Raw genomic sequence first — 19,808 nt, forward strand, 5'->3', positions numbered from 1 at the left:
ATGTTCAACAGCCCTCCACAATGTGAGAGACTGGCTGTGTAAAAAGGAAAACTTGCTTCTGTCCGAGGGTTTTGTCCTGTGGCTCTTTCTGAAATGGATTCATCTCCCTGTGCCTTATTACGAGATATTTGCTTCACTTGAGAACACTGTTGTGTGACAGGATACACATGGGATGACTGTCAGTGGATTTCCCAGGGATGGGATGGGATGGGTGGGTGTCAGAGTAGTTGTTCTGGGTCTTTGGAAGGTACTTGCTATGAATATTGTTTTAGGTAGTGGTGAGTTACTGTGAAGTCAGCATAGAACAAAGAATTAGTCAGCCTAAAAGTGTCTTGGTACTTCTTGTCCTGTTATGCTGGATGGGTGCAAGGCTTGTATTTGAGCTCCAGAGATGGCATGGTGTATGTCTGCTGGAAGAGGGAAGCTGTTTCTTCCCCCACCATCTGTTTTTTATGTCTCACTTTTTTTTCTATCTTCTCCAGTATGTGTGGGACAGGATGCTGGGAGGATTCAAACACAAGAATTTTCGGACAAGAGAAGGGATTTGCCTCTGCCTTATTGCAACACTCAATGCGTAAGTCAGAGCCTTCTGCAGACCTGTGTTGTGTACACAAGCCTGTTCTGTGATTCACAATGGTGCTCTTTTGTTCTTTATTCCCAGATCTGGAGCTCAGAGTTTAACACTGAGTAAGATAGTGCCACATATATGTAACTTACTTGGAGATCCAAACAGCCAGGTAAGCTTTTGCTGTGAGTCTTGTCTAAAGGTTGTGCTGGTTGCCTTTGTTCGTGAGCAGAGCTCTGTGTTCTGTCTGGTAAATTAGCTCATTGTGCTGCTGGTGGTGAGCTCGGAACAACACTGTGCATGAAGAGCCCTTGGCTGGTTTTGAAGAGATAGGATTTGAAGTAGGTACAAACCAGCATATGAATTACTCCAAGAGTTCAACAGAACAATGTGAATCTGCAGGTGAGATGAACAGAGCAGGAAACCTTTGTGCGAAAGGAACTGCTGTGCCTTACAGTCTGAATAAAGAAAGGGGAGGCTGCAGGGATCCCTCTGGGCTTGGTGCAGCACCCTCACCTTCTGGGCAGGGAGGGCAAATGGGACCAGTCGCACAGCCTGGCCATGCACACTGCTAGGAGCTGTGCAGGCATGCTCTGAACAGGGGATGGAGGCAAGTTGTACAGTGACCTTAAATCAGCAATGCAACCCAAAAGAAAATACAAGCTGAATAAAATTTGTTCCTCCTATATTTATGCCTCTTGTTCTGCTTGAATTTAGTTACAAGTGTGTGAGGTTAATGAGAAGAAGGGGTTGGGGAAGCAGGGTTCAAACCTGTGTCATGTGATATGTATTAGGAGTTTTTCAATAGCCCTGTTGGTTGCCCTGCCAGCATGAGTGACACTTTCGTGTTCCAGATCTGGAGCAGGTGTTCAGTTGGAAGGAAGTGTGGCATGTCCAGCTGGGGAATAGGTTTCTGTTGTCTCTGGGGAGTGACCATATTCCCCTGGCTGTGAGGGCCTCCCCTTGCTGAAGAGGAGGCCTGAGTGTGAAGCAGCCTTCCCTTGCTGCTTGTGTCACTGCAGGAGGATACACCCATTACTCCAAGAAGTTTCTGAGGAAGTTTAATGTTCAGGGTCCTCTATAGTTGTGAGCTGAGACTGTGCAAGCTGGTACCCTTCAAGGGGCTTCTGGGTTTAGGGCTTGGATGTGTTGAGCAGACAGATGACTTGATCGTGCTATTGGTGACCTGTTAAATGAATGAGAAGTTGGTGAGGGCAGTGAGATGTGTTTTCCCTCTGCACTCTCTCTTCCAGATACCTGGTAGAGCTCATTATGTGGTATCCAGCTGCAGGGGTAAATGGGGCTGGCTGACCTCTTTCACTTTTTCCTGGATCTGGTTCCTTGTCAGTGGAATGCCCATGGGTGAACTGATTAGACACAATTCCCTGTCGAAAGTGGCTTCTGGTGGAGCAGTGCCTGTCCCGGGGCAGGGGCTGGTCCTGGGCTTCGGTAGGGCTGTTGCTGCGCTGCTGGTGCCTTCTGAGGCTGAGAGACCTTCTGCCTGGTCACTGCTGCCCTCTCTTGGAGAGAGAGAGGATGGGGAAACACATCCAGGTCAAGTCCACTTTGTTTTCTTTGGTTGTGGACGTGGGAGCTGTTCCATTACAGCCCTTTTCAGAAAGTGCTTTTGTGGTTTGCAGCTAATGCAATTGCATAATGCAGTGCACATCTAATGTGACAACAATATTTAAACCCTGATTATTTTCTCAAAAATAAAATCGAGATTTATTAAAGCTTTGTTATTGCTGTGATATACTAAACCAAGTGTGATGGTGGGGTTCCCTTGCCTTACCCAGTGCAGGATTTGCACAGTCCTGCAGTCTCTGATTCCCTGTGCACACACAGGCAGAGCGTGAGGATGGGTTGGGGTTTGTGTGCCCAGAAGTGGGCACACCAGAGAGCTCCTCCAGAGCTGTGCCCAGAAGCCCTGCTTGGTGGCATATGGGGCTGATGGGCAGAGAGATGAGGGGCAAAAGCACTGATTAAAGGCTGGTGTGAGTGAAGGAGGGGTTTGAAAACCAACAGCGACCTGCTGGATGGAGTTGGATGAGCATGAGTCAGGTGTTCAGCTGTTTTTTTGGCTAGGAAGCAGGGCCTGTGTGTCTGCCCTTTGAATCCTGCCTATAGGCAATTCTAGCTTCTGTCCACAGGATATTCCATGTCTAGTCCCAGGCTGTGTGGGTAGCTGCCAGGCCATCTTCTGAGAAGCGAAGTGCACAGCTTTGTGGGTGTTTCTGCAGTTTACCTTCTTTGCTGTCTTTGATGGAGGAAGGGATTTAAGTACAGAAAGGTGACACTTTAATCAGATTTATGTCTTCTGTTGTCTGGAGGGAAGGATGTGCTCAGCAATTTCTTGTCTTGCAAATGAGTTTGGAAAACATGCAAAATTAGTGGTGACTTGGGTGATTGATTCCTCCTCCCTCCCTCTGTGTTTTGTTATCAACATAGAAACATAAGTTTGTAAGACAGTATTAGAAGTCAGTTTGTTTTATAATGTCCTAGTAATATGAGGTCTATTTGTGTCTCTCTCCTTTTTTCATTGAGTAAATATACCCATTACACACAATGGATGGAGTTTGGCAAAGGCTGCCAAGCTTCCTCTGTATGAAACCTTTCATCTTATGCCTTCACTGCCTTTTCAATTAAATTTGACCTGCTGATACTGCTAATATATGAAATGCAGGGTTGGAAGCTCCTTTATGAACTCTGTGGTAAGGTGTATGGTGGCAACTGCTGTTGCTGAGAAATATGCAAATTTAGTTCTCCAGGGTAGGACAGGGATTTATTTATTTAAATTGTAAAGATGATTGATTTCTCTCATCTCACACATTCAGGTTCGAGATGCAGCAATAAACAGTCTTGTGGAAATTTACAGACATGTTGGTGAACGTGTAAGGGCTGATCTCAGTAAAAAAGGATTACCCCAGTCTCGGTAAGTTGAGAATGTCCTTATGTCTTCACTGTTACTGGGCTGCATTTTATTCTCTTCCTTCCTTTAGAAGTCTTCAGGAGCTGCATGATTGTACCTTTTCCTGGGATCAGGATTTGTTTTCTTCATCTGATGAGCACTCAGGTTTCACTTAATGTGGATCCTGTACCTTTGTCCAAGTATGTCACAGCATCTTTGAAAAAATCAATAAAATTATTACAGATGTTTAGTTAACTGATTTAAGATTGAATGAGTTAAGATTTTTTCCCTATATGTTCTGAATATAAGAGAGGGGACACTTCAGAATAGCCTGTGTTTATGCAAAAAAACAGTCAAAATAATCAGTTTTAAGGTTTTATAAAAACAAAAAAAATCCCCAAACACCCCTGAAACCCAAAAAGTCATGCACAAGAAAAAGCCCCTAAAAAACCCAAACAAAACCCAGCCAACCCTACATCACCACAAAGCCATGTCTCTGCTTTTCATGCATTTCAGGTGTGCTAAGAAAGCAGCTCTGCACTTACCTCCAGTGTGCAGGGTAGAGCGTGGTTAGACCTGAGGCTGGAGCAGGTGGCACCTGATCAGTGCACTGAGGGAGGAGGGAGAAGGTGGTTTTGGAGGTGGGGCACAAGCAGATGGCAGCACTGTTGCCCCTTGCTCTCCAGTGAAAACATCTGCTCCCACAATGTGGCCCAAAGTAATAAATTCTCTGGGAAGAAATAATGAGAAGTGATAAGGATCTTCTGCTCCACCAGGCCTGTGACATAAATGGGAAAGTGTCAGGGCTAAAGACAAATGTTGCGTGAAGGTGTTTTTTAGGGTGTGTTCTGTGGTATTCAAATAGTTAAGATAGGCAAAGGAGTGATGAACTGAAAATGCATCTACAATTAGCCACATCACATCTTGAGTGATGTAGTATTTCCAGTTATATCTCTTACACCTCTGTAGTATCAGTCGTTTCTCATTTTTTCTAACCAGCTGTTACATGTTGTTTCCATACTGACATTTTTGACCATGCTCCCAATGAGCTGAGTGAAGCCAAATTTGTTCCATAATGTCTTGAGATGTTGAAAGATGTCTGCCCAGGGAAGTGGTGGAATCACCATCCCTGGAAGTGTTCAAAAGCCATATGGATGTGGCACTTCAGGACATGATTTGGTAGTGGTGCTGGGTTAAAGGTTAGACTCAATGATTCTGATGCTCCTAAAAATTAAATTCAGTTGTTCATTGTGTGTTTCTTTAACTTTCAAACAGGTTGAATGTAATTTTTACAAAATTCGATGAGGTCCAAAAATCTGGAAACATGATCCAGAGTTCGGGTGGTGAGTAGAAGTACTTCTGTTCTCTTTTGTCGTGTTTAAGCAATTTTCAGTTGGTGAGGCATTCAAATGGTCATAAAGCAAGTGTTCTGTCAGGGAAAACAAGTAAGGTGATTGTTCAGAAACCTACACAGAGCTTTGCAAAAATAAAATGGGCATTCAGTTAATCTGTTCCATCTTTTCGTAGTATCAGAAGGAGAAGGAAGTGTAAGCTGTAACACCGCCTTCCATTTTTGAAATTGTCCTTTTCCTCTTTGGTTACATTAATGAACTGCATCTCCTTTTCTTAAGTCTACGTGCATTTAAATTGTTCATAAGATAAATTAAGTATTAATTTCAGAGAAGAAGCCTTTTCAGTTTAATGCCCTAAAAGGCACAGAGTGTACACATTAATGCAGTAGTGTTCCATTTAAAGCTGATATTGTTTATGAGTTGTATTTTGTACTTCCTAAGTTTGCATACTTTGCACATTTAGGACTGATAGTGAAAGATCCTTATCAGAGCCTTAATCCTGTCTGTCTTGTCTGAGACTAGTATTTGGCTTACTTTAATAACAAGTGTATATTACTGCTTTTTTTGTAGATAAGCTTATGAGCTACAAAGTAATTTTAATAGGTATCACTCCTTGTTTAGGAATAGATTTTTGAGAGAAGTCTTGGTGAGGAAATTCATGCTTCTGCCAACAGCTGAGTAGAGCAGAGATGAAGAACTTGAGTTTGGTACTACGGGTTCCTATCAAGCTTGCACCCCTTGCAGGGCCCAAAGCAGGAGAGCTGATGTCCCCAGTCATTCTCACTGTGCTCTCAGAAGCCAGGAGAGCAGAGATGTCTTTGCTTTTTTAAATTGGAAAAAAAATCCTTTTCACTTCTAGCTGCCATTCGTGTTTCCATATCTGTTTTAAAATACAGTAAACTTCATCCCTGCAGGAAGTAATAAAATTAACTTACTTGAAAATCCTGAAGCTATAATTTGAATTATTTCGGTATATAACATAATATTGTCCTGTTTGTTTGGGAACAATGAAGAACTAGTGCAGGTTTCTCTGTGATGGAATGGGTTAAAATTATGCCTTTGCATAATGTCACTTTTGTCTGCACAAGTAGATGGGACTTAGAGGCAAAAAAGTGCAGTTGAGAAACAAGTGCCCTTGTACTTGTTTAAAGGGGGACTGAAGTAAATATTTAATCCCTTAGCAAAGTTCTTAAGGTTCACAACCTCCAGGTGATTGTTTTGAAATCCTGACTCAGACTAAAACAAGCTTTGCTGCTGTTTCAGCTACTCTGCTGTCCACTTGGCTAGGCTAAAGTAGAATTTTTGTTTTACTAGCAGTGAACTAGAACGGGCTTTCAAAAAAGACAAATCAATTGTACTGTGCAAATTGCTGTTGTTTGGAGTTCGATGAGCCAGACTTGTGATCTGTGGTGAGGTGTATTGCTGCATCTAAAGCATCTGTGTATCAGATCTTCTACTTCTAGGCTTCATTGAAAATTATTTTTTCTTTTATACCCCTTTGTCACTGTTTTGATGAATTTGGTGACTTTTTTGTGCATCAAGTGTGAGACTTATGATCCAAATCTCACGTCCTTGACTCCATAGACAGCCTTTCAGTACTTCCAGACACAAGTATGTCTGTTTTCCTCATTCTGCTTAACCTGATCTCGCGATGTCTCACTGTTGTTGCTCATGCTGTGGTCTGATGCAGTCCCTGGACTCTGTGTGTGAGTGTTAGCATTTCTCCTCTCTTGAATCTCCTTTGTGGACATGGAGTCCAAAAAGTAGCCTGGAGGAAAAGGAGATGGTGAGAGTAGAGGGGTATCAAGGGGTCAAAGAGAGTGTAGGATCTCCTGTTGCTCTGCTGGCACCTTTTCATCTTCCCTAACAATAAAAAAGCCTATGGTCACAGAGTTTAAGTTGTTCTCATTTGTTAAGCTAATAATTATAGCAATACTTATTAGAGTATTTTCTGTGTGAGTTTTAGGGGAGGGTTCAGTTTCCCGTCATGCCATAGGCTGGTTTGTTTCTTCCTTGCCCACCAACCGCAGCACAAACACAGTGCACGTACTCCTCATATCTGATGTGTCAACAGCTCCGTGCAACTTTTGGTTTATCTTGTTGAGGTTGCGTAAGCCAGTGAAGGAGGCTTATCCTTACTCGTGGTCACAAGTTTATTATGGCCTAAGGACAAGCTAAGTTTGTCAGGTTTCCTGACACCTTCTGTGGCTTTTGAACAAAGGTGACACTTTCAGCAGTTGTCAGAGTCACCAGGGAAGATGATGATAAATCCTGCACATGCCAAAGATTTGCCTTTCCTAGGAAACAGTGGAAACTGCTCTTAGTTTTGCTAACCCTTTGAGCCTGGCAGACTGTTCATATGGGTCAATCTGTGAGCCTGTACTTTTCTGGTTTGTAATCAAGAGCAAGGTGTTGGCTGAAAGGTCACTCAAAACTGAGCACCGGAGTTTTGCTAATTACAGTGAGCCTTAAAAGTGGTTGTCCAACCTGTCTTATTGGACTGGGCAGGTGGGAAAGCAAATGTAGCTTCTGGAATGGTGCAATATGGTAAAAACTGGTCTCTTGTCTCTGAGACGAGACTACTGTTTGGGATAACAGTTTGCTCTGCCAGTTCTCTGAGGATTCAAGTAAAAGAGAGCAATTGCAGCAGCACTGTTTGTGTATCAGGGGTGTTTTGGAGATTAGCAAGTTGCTGTGAGTTGTTAAAGATTTCCTACCTAATGGTTCCCAAGACACAAATGAACAGAAATCTAGAAAAGGAGCTTAAAATAACAAGACATTTTCATAACCCAAATAATAAATGTAATTAATCAACTCTAATCAGATTGTGAATTTCAAGTCTCTGAAAATAATTAATGTTTTGTATTTACTTATCTTTCTGTATTGTGGTCCATTAGTGCTTCTTTATCTTGAATTGTTTGATTATGTTTTTGGTTAGACTTTGGTTTTTTTGTTTTGTAATAGAAGAATCCAATGCCTAGTGGGGTGGGGGAGGTTTGCATGGTAATCTGAGGTGTTTCGTTAAGTCAGAGGGAGGTTTTGGCATGCCCAAGGATGCTGCTTGTTGCTAGGCTACCAGCAGCCCTTATAGCTAGAATAAGAAGTTAAAATCCACACTGAATTTCTCGATGATTCTCAGTGCATCTCTGTTTTGTTATTTGGTATGTAATTAGTCAGCCTCTTGAAGCAAAAATTACAGTTTTCCCCCTTTGGGCTTTCAGCTAGCTAATTATTTTCTGTGTAACTGCTTTTGCTAATTATGCAGATCCCTTATTCCCCTGGGACAAATACATTTTCAGCATGAAAGAGCCAGTAATTGCCAGCTAGTCAGCTGCTGTCTTCATGTGGCATTGTGTGATGATCTTGAGTGGGATGTGATGCAGAGAGAGGCCATTGGACACAGAGGCTCCAAGAAATTCCTGCTGCATGCATTTCCTTGGTATTATGTGAAAGAACCTTAACACAACGTGTACAGTTTTATCATGGATTTGAGTTGTCTTTGGATGAGACCAGGACTCCAGAAGACTTTATAATCAGGTTTCAATATAGATTAAGAATAAAATAAATGATGTAGTCAGAGATACAGGCTGACAGGAGTCAATGATCCAAACCAAAGTTATTAGTAACCAGAGTGTTTTGGTGTATTTGTTATGCTTTTGATCATTGTGATATCTTAATATGTCATTCTTTGATGTAAACCTCCTTTTGTTTTATACAGGTCACACAATTTTTGTGAGATGCTTCTATATTTGTGTGTGCAGGGATAACTGCAGTGGTGTGTCTGTGGAAAAGGAGGGGATTAAACTTTGTTCTTGGTGCTGAATTTGGATTTGGGAGAGCAAGATTTAGCGACAGTGGAGGTAGTACTGGTCTTGGGCTGCAAGGAAGTCGGAGCAGGAGATGTTAAAGCCAGAATGCTGGAGCTGAGATCTCTCCCCCGCAGGTGCTTGCACGGAGTAAGGTGACAGGAGGATGCAATTTTGGTAGCTGACTGTATGAGTGTGTGTTCTAAGAGTGAGCAAGTTAATTAAAATAGTGCTTAAATAGAAGATGTGATAATTTCTGTTACTGTAAACCTGTAAAGAAGGAGCAATGCAGCTTTTCAGTAGAACTACATCTGTATTTGAGATAACGTAATAGATAAATATGCTATTTGCTAAATGACTTTTGTTTAGGAAGTTGAGAACCTGGAGTCAATTAGATGGAAATTAGAACTATTTTAGATTCCTGTGTTTTGCTAGTAATAAAGCTGAGTCATTGAATGATGTTTTCATATTTGTAGAAAGGAGCATCACCCACATTTGCGGAGTATTGCCATGCATTTGAGGGTGGGATATTGTTTGTTTGTCAACACATGTCCAAGCAACAGAATTGCAGACTGGAAGGAGGGCAGCTGTCTGTGATAACACAGAGAGATTTTGAACCAATAAATGCCAAATTGTGCTTTTCTGCATTCATTCCTCCTTGTGCAATTTAAATTCCATAATAGCTTGTTCTCTATGAATGCAGTTTTCAAGTTGAAATAGAAAATTCATTTCATTGGCTCAGCATTTTTAAGGCATGAAAAAAGCAAGTAAACACCCCTTCACCTGTGTGGGAGCTGAGAGCAGGATCTGAGTGATATTTGAATGAGCACTGATAGTTCATCCTTGTGGAAGTTATAAATGGACAAGAGGAGCTCTGCTCCCTTTCCAGCAGCTTGTAAATGAGTCAATGGCTGCCTCCTGGATCTTAAACCCTGAAATGCAGAAGGGAGGGGTGTGAGCAGACAGGCACAGAAGGACATAGAGCTCCAGCTGAGTGAATGCTGGGCAGGCTTTTATTTTGGAGGAGAGGTGGCAGTTGCCTGCTTGGTCACAGGGAGGTGGTGTAGGAGGGAGGAGAGTTTGCTGGTGGTGAAGTTGCTGAGGGACATGTGGGGCTGCTCCCGGAGCACAGTGCCCTTCCCAGCATCTCCCAGGCACTGCAGAGAATGACTACAGGGAAAGGTGGGTGCTGATGAATGTGCCACAGGGATGGACGTGTTTTATTTGTTAGTGTTTGAATATTTGACTGTTCTGTTTCTTTTTAACATGTGAAGAGACTGAAGTAATATTGCAGTAAAAGTAGAACTTTTAAAAAATAGCCTGCAAGCATTTGTAGCCTGGTGGCATCAAGCTCTGTTTCAGCTTCTATAAAATATGATAAATGTTCTGTTTGATAGGGTGAAGGAAGAGGATGTGTGCATATATAAGGGAATGGAACAGGTTGTGACAGGTGAAGGACAGGTATTTTCAGAAATCCTTCCTGGTTTGTGATGTTTTTGAGTGAACCTTGAGATTTTAATTTCCTAGCTGTTGCCTTTTGCAGCATTAGTTGGGAAGATTATTTAAATTGGTTATGAATGCTTTTGAATTTGAATCACAGTTCCAAGACTGCCAAATTGAGACATCACTGTTTTCTCCTGCATTTTTGTGTTTTAACTGCGTTTCTGTAACAGAAAGGATGTCTGTGCTAGTCAGTGAGGCTGGAGGGGTCTAGGTGAAGTGGAAAGGCAGAGGAGCTCTGTCTATTCACCTGTGAACTATTGCTTTACAGGATTGAGGCATATGTTGCATTTATTTTTGGTACATCAGAAGCCTGTGCTTTTTGTCTTACCCTTCAGAGGAGATGATTTCTGTTAGCCATCTTTGCAAAAGCTGCATCTTTTTTCTCCCTCCTTTTCTCTCCATTCACTGTACCTGTTGTCTTGTTAAAATCCTTACTACAGTGTTGATGTCATAGACTAAATTTAGGAAGTCTGAGATTGTCAGATCTTGGGTTTATATTGATATTTACTATGTCAGAGTGCAAGCTACTTGGCAGCTTTTTTTGTAACAGAAGGTGAAAATCACCTGGGCAAATTGAATGATGTGGAATGGCTTCTACATGTTACAGTATGTGCCATTTCTATGGACAGTTTTTCATTTTAGGGATTTGGATCCTTTTGGAATGTTGTGTTTTCCGAGGCAATTATTGCATGTATTTTCAGAGAGTCAGTAGATGCATGTGTGAAGCTTTCCTTGTGCACTGTCAGTAAATGCCTCCCAGCTCCATAAACACACTAACCTGGCTAGGCTGCATCCCCTGTCAGTGGGAGTGTCACCATCTACAACTGAGAGACCTTTTCATTCTGGCTTCTCCTGTCCAGGTAGAAAGAGCAGTTGAGAATAATCCATTTTTTCCCTGAAGTTGGAATTGAATAATTAATATACTTAACTGCTTATTATAGAAAACAAGCATGTATTTGTTGTTGTCAATGAAGCATGATGATTTCATCATGCTGAGAACTTCTCAGCTTCAAAAGATCAGCTGGTGGAATGAAGAGCCTGGGGCAGTAGTCCAGCCAGTCTTATCTATTGGGAAATGTCTGACCTCCAGGTCACTGCTGGTTGTCTGCACTGTGGTAGTTGCAAATGTCAGAAGAAAAGTAAGTGTGTAAGTTGTCAATGCTGTTGTGTCTCCTGGAGTGAATCCAAAGTGCCTTGACTGTAGGATTTCCTTGCAAAGAAGTGTTAGACCAGAGTCACTTTGGTTGTGTGTGTTTTATCGCTTCACTAAGCCTGATGGTTTTATATGAACACAGAAATGCTGTTTTGGCAAAGTTTTGGTGTAACTAAGCAGAACCATTTTACTACCAACATCAGTAACAGATGTGCATAAAATACAGGCTAAAGGGAGTGGGCAGCTTAAGGATGAGATGCTGCTGTTTAGGGTGGGCCTCATGAGCAGAAGATTAATGTGCACTGTTCCATTGACACTTAACTTTTTTTAACACTTAATGGAAGTTAAATGTGTGAACATCCTGCACATCTGGAGATGAACAACTTCTTCATGCAGAGCCTGTTTTCTTCTTCCTCTTCGGTAAAAGTACCATGTGGATCTGAGTGACCTCAGTCGTTGTCTTAGAGAACACATTGCAAGGAAGAATCTCCAATCTAGTGTTCATAAAGAGGTAGAATTAAAAAATCGTACACCCTTCCTGTGGAAACTGCAGTAATATCTGGTGTAGCTGCAGAGTGATCACAGTTCAGGAATCCTTAGTAGTTGCTGTTTTCTCTGCTATGGTCTTTTGCTCCAATTTCTTTCATTTCTTTGGGTGTCAGGTTGTTCTCACCTGTGAAACAGAGCCTCAAATCTGCAGTGGACATTGTCTTAAAAATCTCTGGACCAGTTTCCTGTTATCTTCTGTGCTGCTTGGCCCAGCTGGCTCTCCTGTCAGAAAGAGTTTAGGGATCAAGGCTGGAGCAACATTAACTCCAGTGACATTTTCACATGAAAGGACTAACTCTAAATCTCATGGTTTTCATCACTTAACTTTGTCATTTATTGTACACAGAATCTTCCAGCAGCAAATTTATTAATAGGGATGGTTTATACATGTGACTGTGCACACATATTCATCACTGTGAACGTAGCAGTGATTTTAGGATCAGCCATTTAATTTGCAATAGTTGGCTGTGTACTCTGCAGATTCCTGCAGCTTATTTGGGTCATGTTTGTGTTTCACACATTCTGAACTTCAACACTTGTTGGGGGAGCACAGGAAAGTACTTCAGTGAAGGTATCACATGCTTTCTGCTGCTCTGGAAAGAATTACAAAACTGTTATTGGCATAGGAATTTTTGCCTGAGTCTCACAAATACTTCAGTCTCCACAAAAAGTGGTGGAGTATTGGGGGTCTTCCTCCTTCCTGTATGCTGGCTGGGTGCTGGGCTCTTGAGAGTAGTTTCCTGGTACTACTTTTAAATGAATGCTCTGGGCTGTTTTTATATAGAATCACTGCCCCAGTTAGAATTCCATTAATCAACAACTTCAGCAGGGTCCAAAGGCTGCTTGAGGAAGAGATGAAATTTCTTGCACCTCTTGTGGAGCACTTTGATGAATTCCTATGCTGCTGCTCTCATTTATTTGATGAGATTTGTTTTCAGGTTGAGTATGTAACAAGTGAGCTGAGTTTAGCTGCTGTCATTGGCAGGATAGGCTTTTAGGGAAAATGAAAATACACGAGATGTGTGTTTTCTTCTGCCAGTGCCCAAGAACATCCCTACCCTTGTATACTGTAACCACAGTGGCTGCAGCTTCCATAACCACAAGATTTTATTCAAGTGTCTAGACTGAAGAGCACCTGATTGATTTCTAAAGAGCCTAAGGGCAAAGGCTTGGAGACTTGAAGGTCTTCTTGTACCTCGTCACTTTTCATTTTCAGATCACTGACCTTAGGCTGGATGAGATTAGACTGTCAAGTCTATTTCTGAGAAAGACATTCTAACACAGATGGTATATCCAGTTTTAACATACTAGAACAAAACCTGCAGTTACAGCCGTGTGAGCTGGGGGCATGAAGAGGACCTTCTTTCCAAATGCAGGAGTGGACAAATGCTATTGGTTACTCCAGAGGGGGAAGTACAGTTCATGCATTGTCTGTACTTGGCCCTGGTTGGCATTATGCTGCCTTCCTCCTCCATTATGTTTGGCTGAACTATTTTGTTTGTAGCTCAGATATAGTGATGTGAAATAGAACAAAACCAAGTGATAATAAATAAAAGCATCCTATTTTTGTAGTATTAAGACAGCAAATACTGTATAATGACTGGGTTTCTTCTGCCTGCTGAAGGAATTAATTCTGCCCTGCCACTCTGTCAAAGGAATCCTTTTTTTGTATTGTGAAAAGCAGTTTGAGTCTCTTTTTTTGTTTATTCCCCTGAAGCCCCAAAACTGCAGACATCCCTGAATAATCCTGCCTTGCTTTACACCCTGCACGTAGCCTGCAGGGATCTCACTGCAGACAAATCTTCATGAGGGAAGCTGCTAATGGCTGCTGCTTTGCACTTGGCCTTCAGAGTCAAGCCAGGTGAATTTTGGCACAAACAATGCACTACAGAGGAAGAGATAAATACCTGTCCTTTAGATGCTTGACATGGAAGTTTCTGGTGTTAGATGCAGATACTGATGTCTAAGGAATATGAAACACTGGACTTCACTGGAGACCAGGATGGATAGTGGTTTGATAAAAGAGTTTTGAATGCTTAAATGCAGAGGTTTACACTAATTTTTTTTTGCTCCAGATCTGCTCCCTTTGATATTAATGGGCTCTTTCTAATGATTTTAAGATGAGTGCTCCTCATCTTCCAGAGGGAAGGAGGAAATAGAAGTTTTAGGTATGAAACAGTGTTGGCACTGCTTCTGTTAGTGTTTTCTTTGAGCAGCTGGTAGCATTGGGGCTGCCTTTACCCCCACATAATCAGACTATTCCCTTTGGCTGTGGAATGGGTGCATGTTTAAGAAATGCATGTCTTCCATATACATCTCTGGAGTAATGGGACTCCTGTCTAGTGGAGCGCTGGCTCATAATGAGACCTGACATTTCTAATTAGGTCTGCTTTATGAGGAATGGGTCTAACTCTGTTCTTGATCATTTATATTTCTCCCCCCTTACCTCTCCCCAGCTCTTGCCAGGGATCGGGGCGGTCCTGGAGCCAGTCTGGAGAGGCAGGGCCGGGCACACGTCTTCCCCTGCAGCTCTGCCAGTGCACTTCAGCTCCGATTTGTGCTCCTGCTGTGTGAGCTCTGTGCTGGGCAGGAGCTGAATCTGCAGAGACTTGTAATCACATGGAGCTTCCATGATGTGGAGAGACAATCACGGTCCTTTTCACTGGAGACTTAAATAAGATCTGATCCCAAGCTTCCACAGGCAAAATATTTATGCACCAGCTCACTGAAACTTATTCTCTGTCCCTTCCCCCTTAAGAAGCTCCATACTTGTCCCTAGTGCTTTCCTTAGATGTCTTTTTTTTTTCTTCCTTTTTTTCCTGTTTTTTTTGATGTGCTGGATCTTGTCTCACTGCAGTGGGATTTCTCCAGAGATTCTCTACTGTGTCTTTGTATGCACATTGTGCTCCTTGCTTGCTGCTTCCTTTCATGTTGATCCCTGAAGCCTATTTATTATCATGGGCTCTAAGGCAGCCTTGTCCCTATTTTTCTCCAAACTGTTTCTTGTTTATTGAAGCATGGTATAAGGAGGTCTGCTCACTCTGCCTGAGAGTGTGGGAGATGCAGTAGGATGCTGGGGCACTGGGAGCTTTGTGACAGAGGTGGACTGTGCAAGACACTGTGTCATTTCTAGAAACCAGGCCAGGTGCTCCATTAGCTGCAGTGGGATGTTCCCTTCAGGGCCTCCAGTGTGTGCATGGGAAACTGCTTGGTTCTTTTCACCAGCTTCTTCCCAGGAAGGCTGGATGGCAGAGCCATCTAAACCAGCATGTTGTACATGCCCTAAAAAGTGGTGCATGGTGCCAGTTAGAGGTGAGAATGCACCTGAGCTGTGTTTGATAGTCCTGTGCTCCCTTGGCTGACCATGGTCTGACGTGTGTTTGGCATGCAGGAGATTTCTGTGAAACAACACACAATACCAATGCCAGGAAAAGGCTGTGATCAGCAGCTCATCTTTTAATTTTTGGGCTAGAATCTTGACTTTTGTGTACCTATAAGACCACTAATTCCAGAAAACCTCTGAATTAGAAATAAGACCTCTTTTATCAAGAGATGCAGTTGGTTTTATGCAAGTTCCAGTAGTCCGCATACTACAGGGACCAAGGGGACAGCTCAATGCTTGGGTTTTTTCCCATGAGTTGATTCTTTTTCACTTTGAAGATGGTGAGTGAAACACTGGAACAGGTTGCTCAGAGGATCCCCATCCATGGAGACTTTTAAAATGAGTCTGGATGAGGCCTTGAGGAATTTAACTTTATCAGCCCTGCTTTCAAAAGGAGATTGGATCACTTGGCATCCAGAGGTCCCCTTCAACCTAAATAATGCCATTATTTTATTTTTCCTTCTGTAGGAGGCAGTAGCTATTGAAGACTTCCAGATTCATTCAATGTTTTTTTTTACTCAGTGCTTTACAGCTGTGTCAGTGAGCTAAAGACACAGATTGCCAGTGTCACTTGAGATGGTGTGTTTGTTACCGAGCACTTAGTTTAGTTTATAAAGGGTGGTAACAGGGCTAAAGGCAGATGAAAATGTGACCTCAGCTAACAACACAACCTGATGTCAGCATGAAAAGGCTGCAAGCCACAACAGAGGCACTTCTATAAATGGCAGCCTGTGTCATTTAATGCACATCTTCTGCTGATTTAGTGTTATACTAGAATTGGTGAGACTACTTCACTCTAGTTTTATTGGTCTGTCATCAGCCTGACTGTCAAGTTGCACACGGGTATTTTTGGTGAAGCATGAAGATGCAGATTACTCTTTGATTTTAATATTAAGAACTTAAATCTGTATATTTAAATGTGGATATATTCTGATTGTTTTTCTGAGGAGCAGCTTGCTACAAATTAGTAGGTGAGCTGTATTTTGTTCCATTAAATCTTTGTGCTATTGTTTGAAATACTATTTTTACAAGTCTTCTGAACCTTTACTTGTAACATTAAGCTTTATTTTGCAGGCAGAGCTCTGTACTTCTGTTCCCTGTGTAGACAACCTAAACATTTTTCGTAACTCAGGATGTTTGAATGCATTTTCTTCATCTCAGTAAAATTTCTGACCTTCTTTCCTCATATGTTTGCAAACAGAAGGTAACTAAACCTGGTTTAAATGTAATCTAGTGGTCTAAGAACCAACCCCTACATCAGCAATCCCTCTCATACTCCCGTTGCAATTTGTGTCAGCTGGGAGGGGATTTCCAGATTAATTAGGAGGACCCTGGTTCTAATACTTAAAAACTAACCACAAAATTACTATTAAAAAGAAGAGGGACTGGAAGTTCTCTGACCCATCTCCTCAGTTGTGCTTCTCAGTGGAGGCTTCATCAATTCAGTCTCCAAGTTGTAAAGAAGAGGAAAAGCGTAGTAGGGACCCTTGAAGCTTTTCACGGGGGAAAAGGCCCAGCAAACAGGTCAAAATTGCACTGATTGGAGCATTCACTTCTTATGGATGCCAATATATAAAGGTGGCATTGAAATTCACATTTCCCAGTTCAAAAACCTGATCTTGCTTTCAGTCTTGAGTGAAGGTAAAAGTGAATCTATAGTTGTCTATTACATGCTGTGCTTCACATGTACCAGTTCCTCAGTTTGCTAATTCTTCTATAAGTGAAGGCAAGCACAGATGGTTCCTAAAGAGAACCAGATGATTTGCCAGCATGGTGGTGTATTTGCAGGAGTGAGAGTTGAACAGGCTTAAGGCTGCTTTATTGCCATGGCTTTGAGTGCAAAATTTTCATTTAGAAAGGTGAAATTCCTAAGTTCTGCCCCTTTTTTTAGTTTGTGATTAATTTATGGTTTTTTTTTCATTCTAGCAAGATGCTTCTTGGCCTTTCAGTCATTTGTTGTTAAGGAACTGTCCTCATTATCTATGGTGCCTAAATGAGAATGGCACATGCATGGAGAAATTCACAGATAGGACATACCTCAGTTTTGTAAGAGACTTAGGAGTTCCTCTCTCCATAGTGCCAGGAGACAAAATTGTTCTTATCCTTTCACAAACCCTTCAAAATAAATCATGCCAAGAACAGACCCTCACCAGAGGGTCAGTGTGAGTGTAGTTTCACCTTTTTAGCTCAACTGACTTAGTTTAGCTGGACTGGAAGCCCGCCTGGGTGCTGGTTAATATGCAGGTTAATGGCTCAGCACTTGCTTCCCTGGTTGGCTTGTGTCTCTTAAACATGGGTTCAACCTTTGACAACATGTAGGGAACTGATGGGACACGCACTAATCCAGTGAACTGGGATGCTGCTGGTCACTGCTGCAGGCTGCTGGAACAGTGAGTAGCCATTGTGTAACTGAGCCATTCAGTTCCAGTCTGGACAAAATAATAATTCTTGCTATTTGAAATAAAAGTTTAAGTGCTCTGTAATGGAGGAGGGAGATTCAGGTGGCTCATGTGACATAAGTGGTTGACATGTGAGCTTCAGGTGAACCAGTCTGATCCTGCTCTCATGTTTTGGGAGGCCCCAAAACTTTTTCTCTCTGAATAACTTGATACCTGGTAAAGCATTTGGCCACATCTGAAGAGTAATCATCCCTAGAGAGAAGACTTCTGTGGTACCTGTAAGTATACAGGACTTCAGCACTCCTGCTTGGGATGGGAATCAAGTGGTCCTGGAAACCCTCAAGCTCCAACTGGTACTTGCCTTCTCCAGAAATGCTGAAGATTTATCTACATATTGAGCATAGATTTTGGGTTTAGGGATTTGTTAAGATATTTTCCTCCAGACTTTATTCTGGTTTCTTCTGAGTTTTTGACTGCTCTGGAGGCAGAGTGCTGCTAACTGTTCACCTTCCCCCCATGTTTGGTTTTCAGTGACAGTTGCTGACAGATGGCAGTGCCCTGTGAGTGCTCCCTGTTATTTGTGTTAAACAACAAGGTACCAGCAGCCTGTATTGCCTACTAAAAATTACTGAATTGGGTGGAGAAAGATTTATGCAGCTTTTTCTTTTGCAGACCAGTCTGCTGACATTTTTTTGAGATGCTACTACTGATACACTTTTCTGTTTTCCTTCACTTCACATCTTTATAGTCAGTTGTTCATGCAAATCTTTTTAATGTTAGTTCTTCATACTGATTCTTCAGATAGTCTAAGCAATGCCTGGAAACAACTGCTAATAATAAAAACTTGCTAATTTGGTGCTCATATCTGCCTCCACTTTCACACCTCCTCTGTGCCGTTACCACTTCCATACCTGATAGTGTTTGAGTCACGGAGTTTGTGAGAATTTTTCATTGTGTCAACAGAGAGTAATCCTGCCTGTCAAAGCGAGTATTAACACTTAATTACACAGAACATAACACTGACATGGTCACTCCTGCTTCTGATTTGTGAAAATGTAAAGCAAATGCGTAGGAGTCTGGAATCTTAGTGAATGAGTAAACAGAAATAGGGAGTCTCTGCTCTCAAGCAGTTCTTGCAACTAGTTAGGACAGATGTGTTTGCAGAGCTCTGAAAACCCAGACGAACAAGCCAAAATATTGAAGGTTCACAAAAACTCTTAGGTAGAGTCTGTAACTAGTTGTCATAATTTGAAGATTGGTTTTGGTGTGTCTTTCAGCTGGTAGAAGGATGGTCTTGGTGTCACCTGGATTCTTGATGTTGCTACACCAAGTAGCACAAATAATAAATACAAACCACCACATGAATGGATACTTATATATAAGACGAGTGTATAACTTTGCACATGTGAGTGAGAGGCTATTGTGACATTAATAGTATAGAAGCACCATTATTCTTCTTGTTAGATTTTACCCTTTAACACATACTTAATTCTGAACAACTTACTCCCATTTTTTAGTATTTCCCGACTCATGTACTCCTTTTTGATAAGTGTAATAGGAGCAGTCATATTTCAAAAGGTTTTTCACATGAACTCTTAAGCAGAACCAAACCATCTTAGTCTTGGTGCATCCTTATAATGCTTGTGCCTCTGACTTAAAGCATGCTTCTGTATCTGAAGTGAAATGTGTTTAAAATTATTTTAATTCTTTGACATGTGTTATTCTTTTTGGTTCCTGCTCTGGAATGTAAATTCTATATGTCTGGACAGCTTACAGCACATGAGGCACAAAGTCCCTTTAGTAACCTTGAATTTAGGCTTATTTTGTCCTGCAGTGTACAGATGAGTTACAGAACACTGTGTATGTGAGTGAGGACCTGCAGGGCGTTCACTGGATGACCTCACCCTTTTGAAGAAAACCATCCATTTCGCCTCGTGTGAAGCAGAAATGGTGCTTTTTTCTGAGTCATGCCTTTTCTGCTGTACAAGTTTGTGAAGTGAGTGGAAGATGACAACAAAACAATATAAAAATAAGGACTTAATAAAAATGGGCATATAGGAAATTGTGCAAGCGTGAAGAAGCAGCATAAATGGTGCTTCAAAGATCTTTCCTTCCCTCAGCTCTCACCATCTCTGTGACCTGATGGCTGCAGGTACTTAACCTTGAGGTGATTATCTTCATAGCAAACTTA

At 41.8% G+C, this 19,808-nt stretch overlaps 1 protein-coding gene across 1 annotated transcript in view; it reads left to right on the forward strand.

Moving 5' to 3' along the window:
- Positions 1-19,808, forward strand: part of CLASP1 (cytoplasmic linker associated protein 1) — a 172,443-nt gene that overhangs the window by 45,261 nt on the left and 107,374 nt on the right. The window contains exons 5-8 of the mRNA XM_071562499.1: positions 483-574; positions 662-737; positions 3,400-3,497; positions 4,749-4,816. Coding sequence (XP_071418600.1) covers positions 483-574; positions 662-737; positions 3,400-3,497; positions 4,749-4,816 — 334 coding nt within the window. The remainder of the gene's footprint in view (positions 1-482; positions 575-661; positions 738-3,399; positions 3,498-4,748; positions 4,817-19,808) is intronic.

This window comes from Pithys albifrons, chromosome 8 (assembly GCF_047495875.1).
Source record: "Pithys albifrons albifrons isolate INPA30051 chromosome 8, PitAlb_v1, whole genome shotgun sequence".
NCBI lineage: Eukaryota > Metazoa > Chordata > Aves > Passeriformes > Thamnophilidae > Pithys > Pithys albifrons.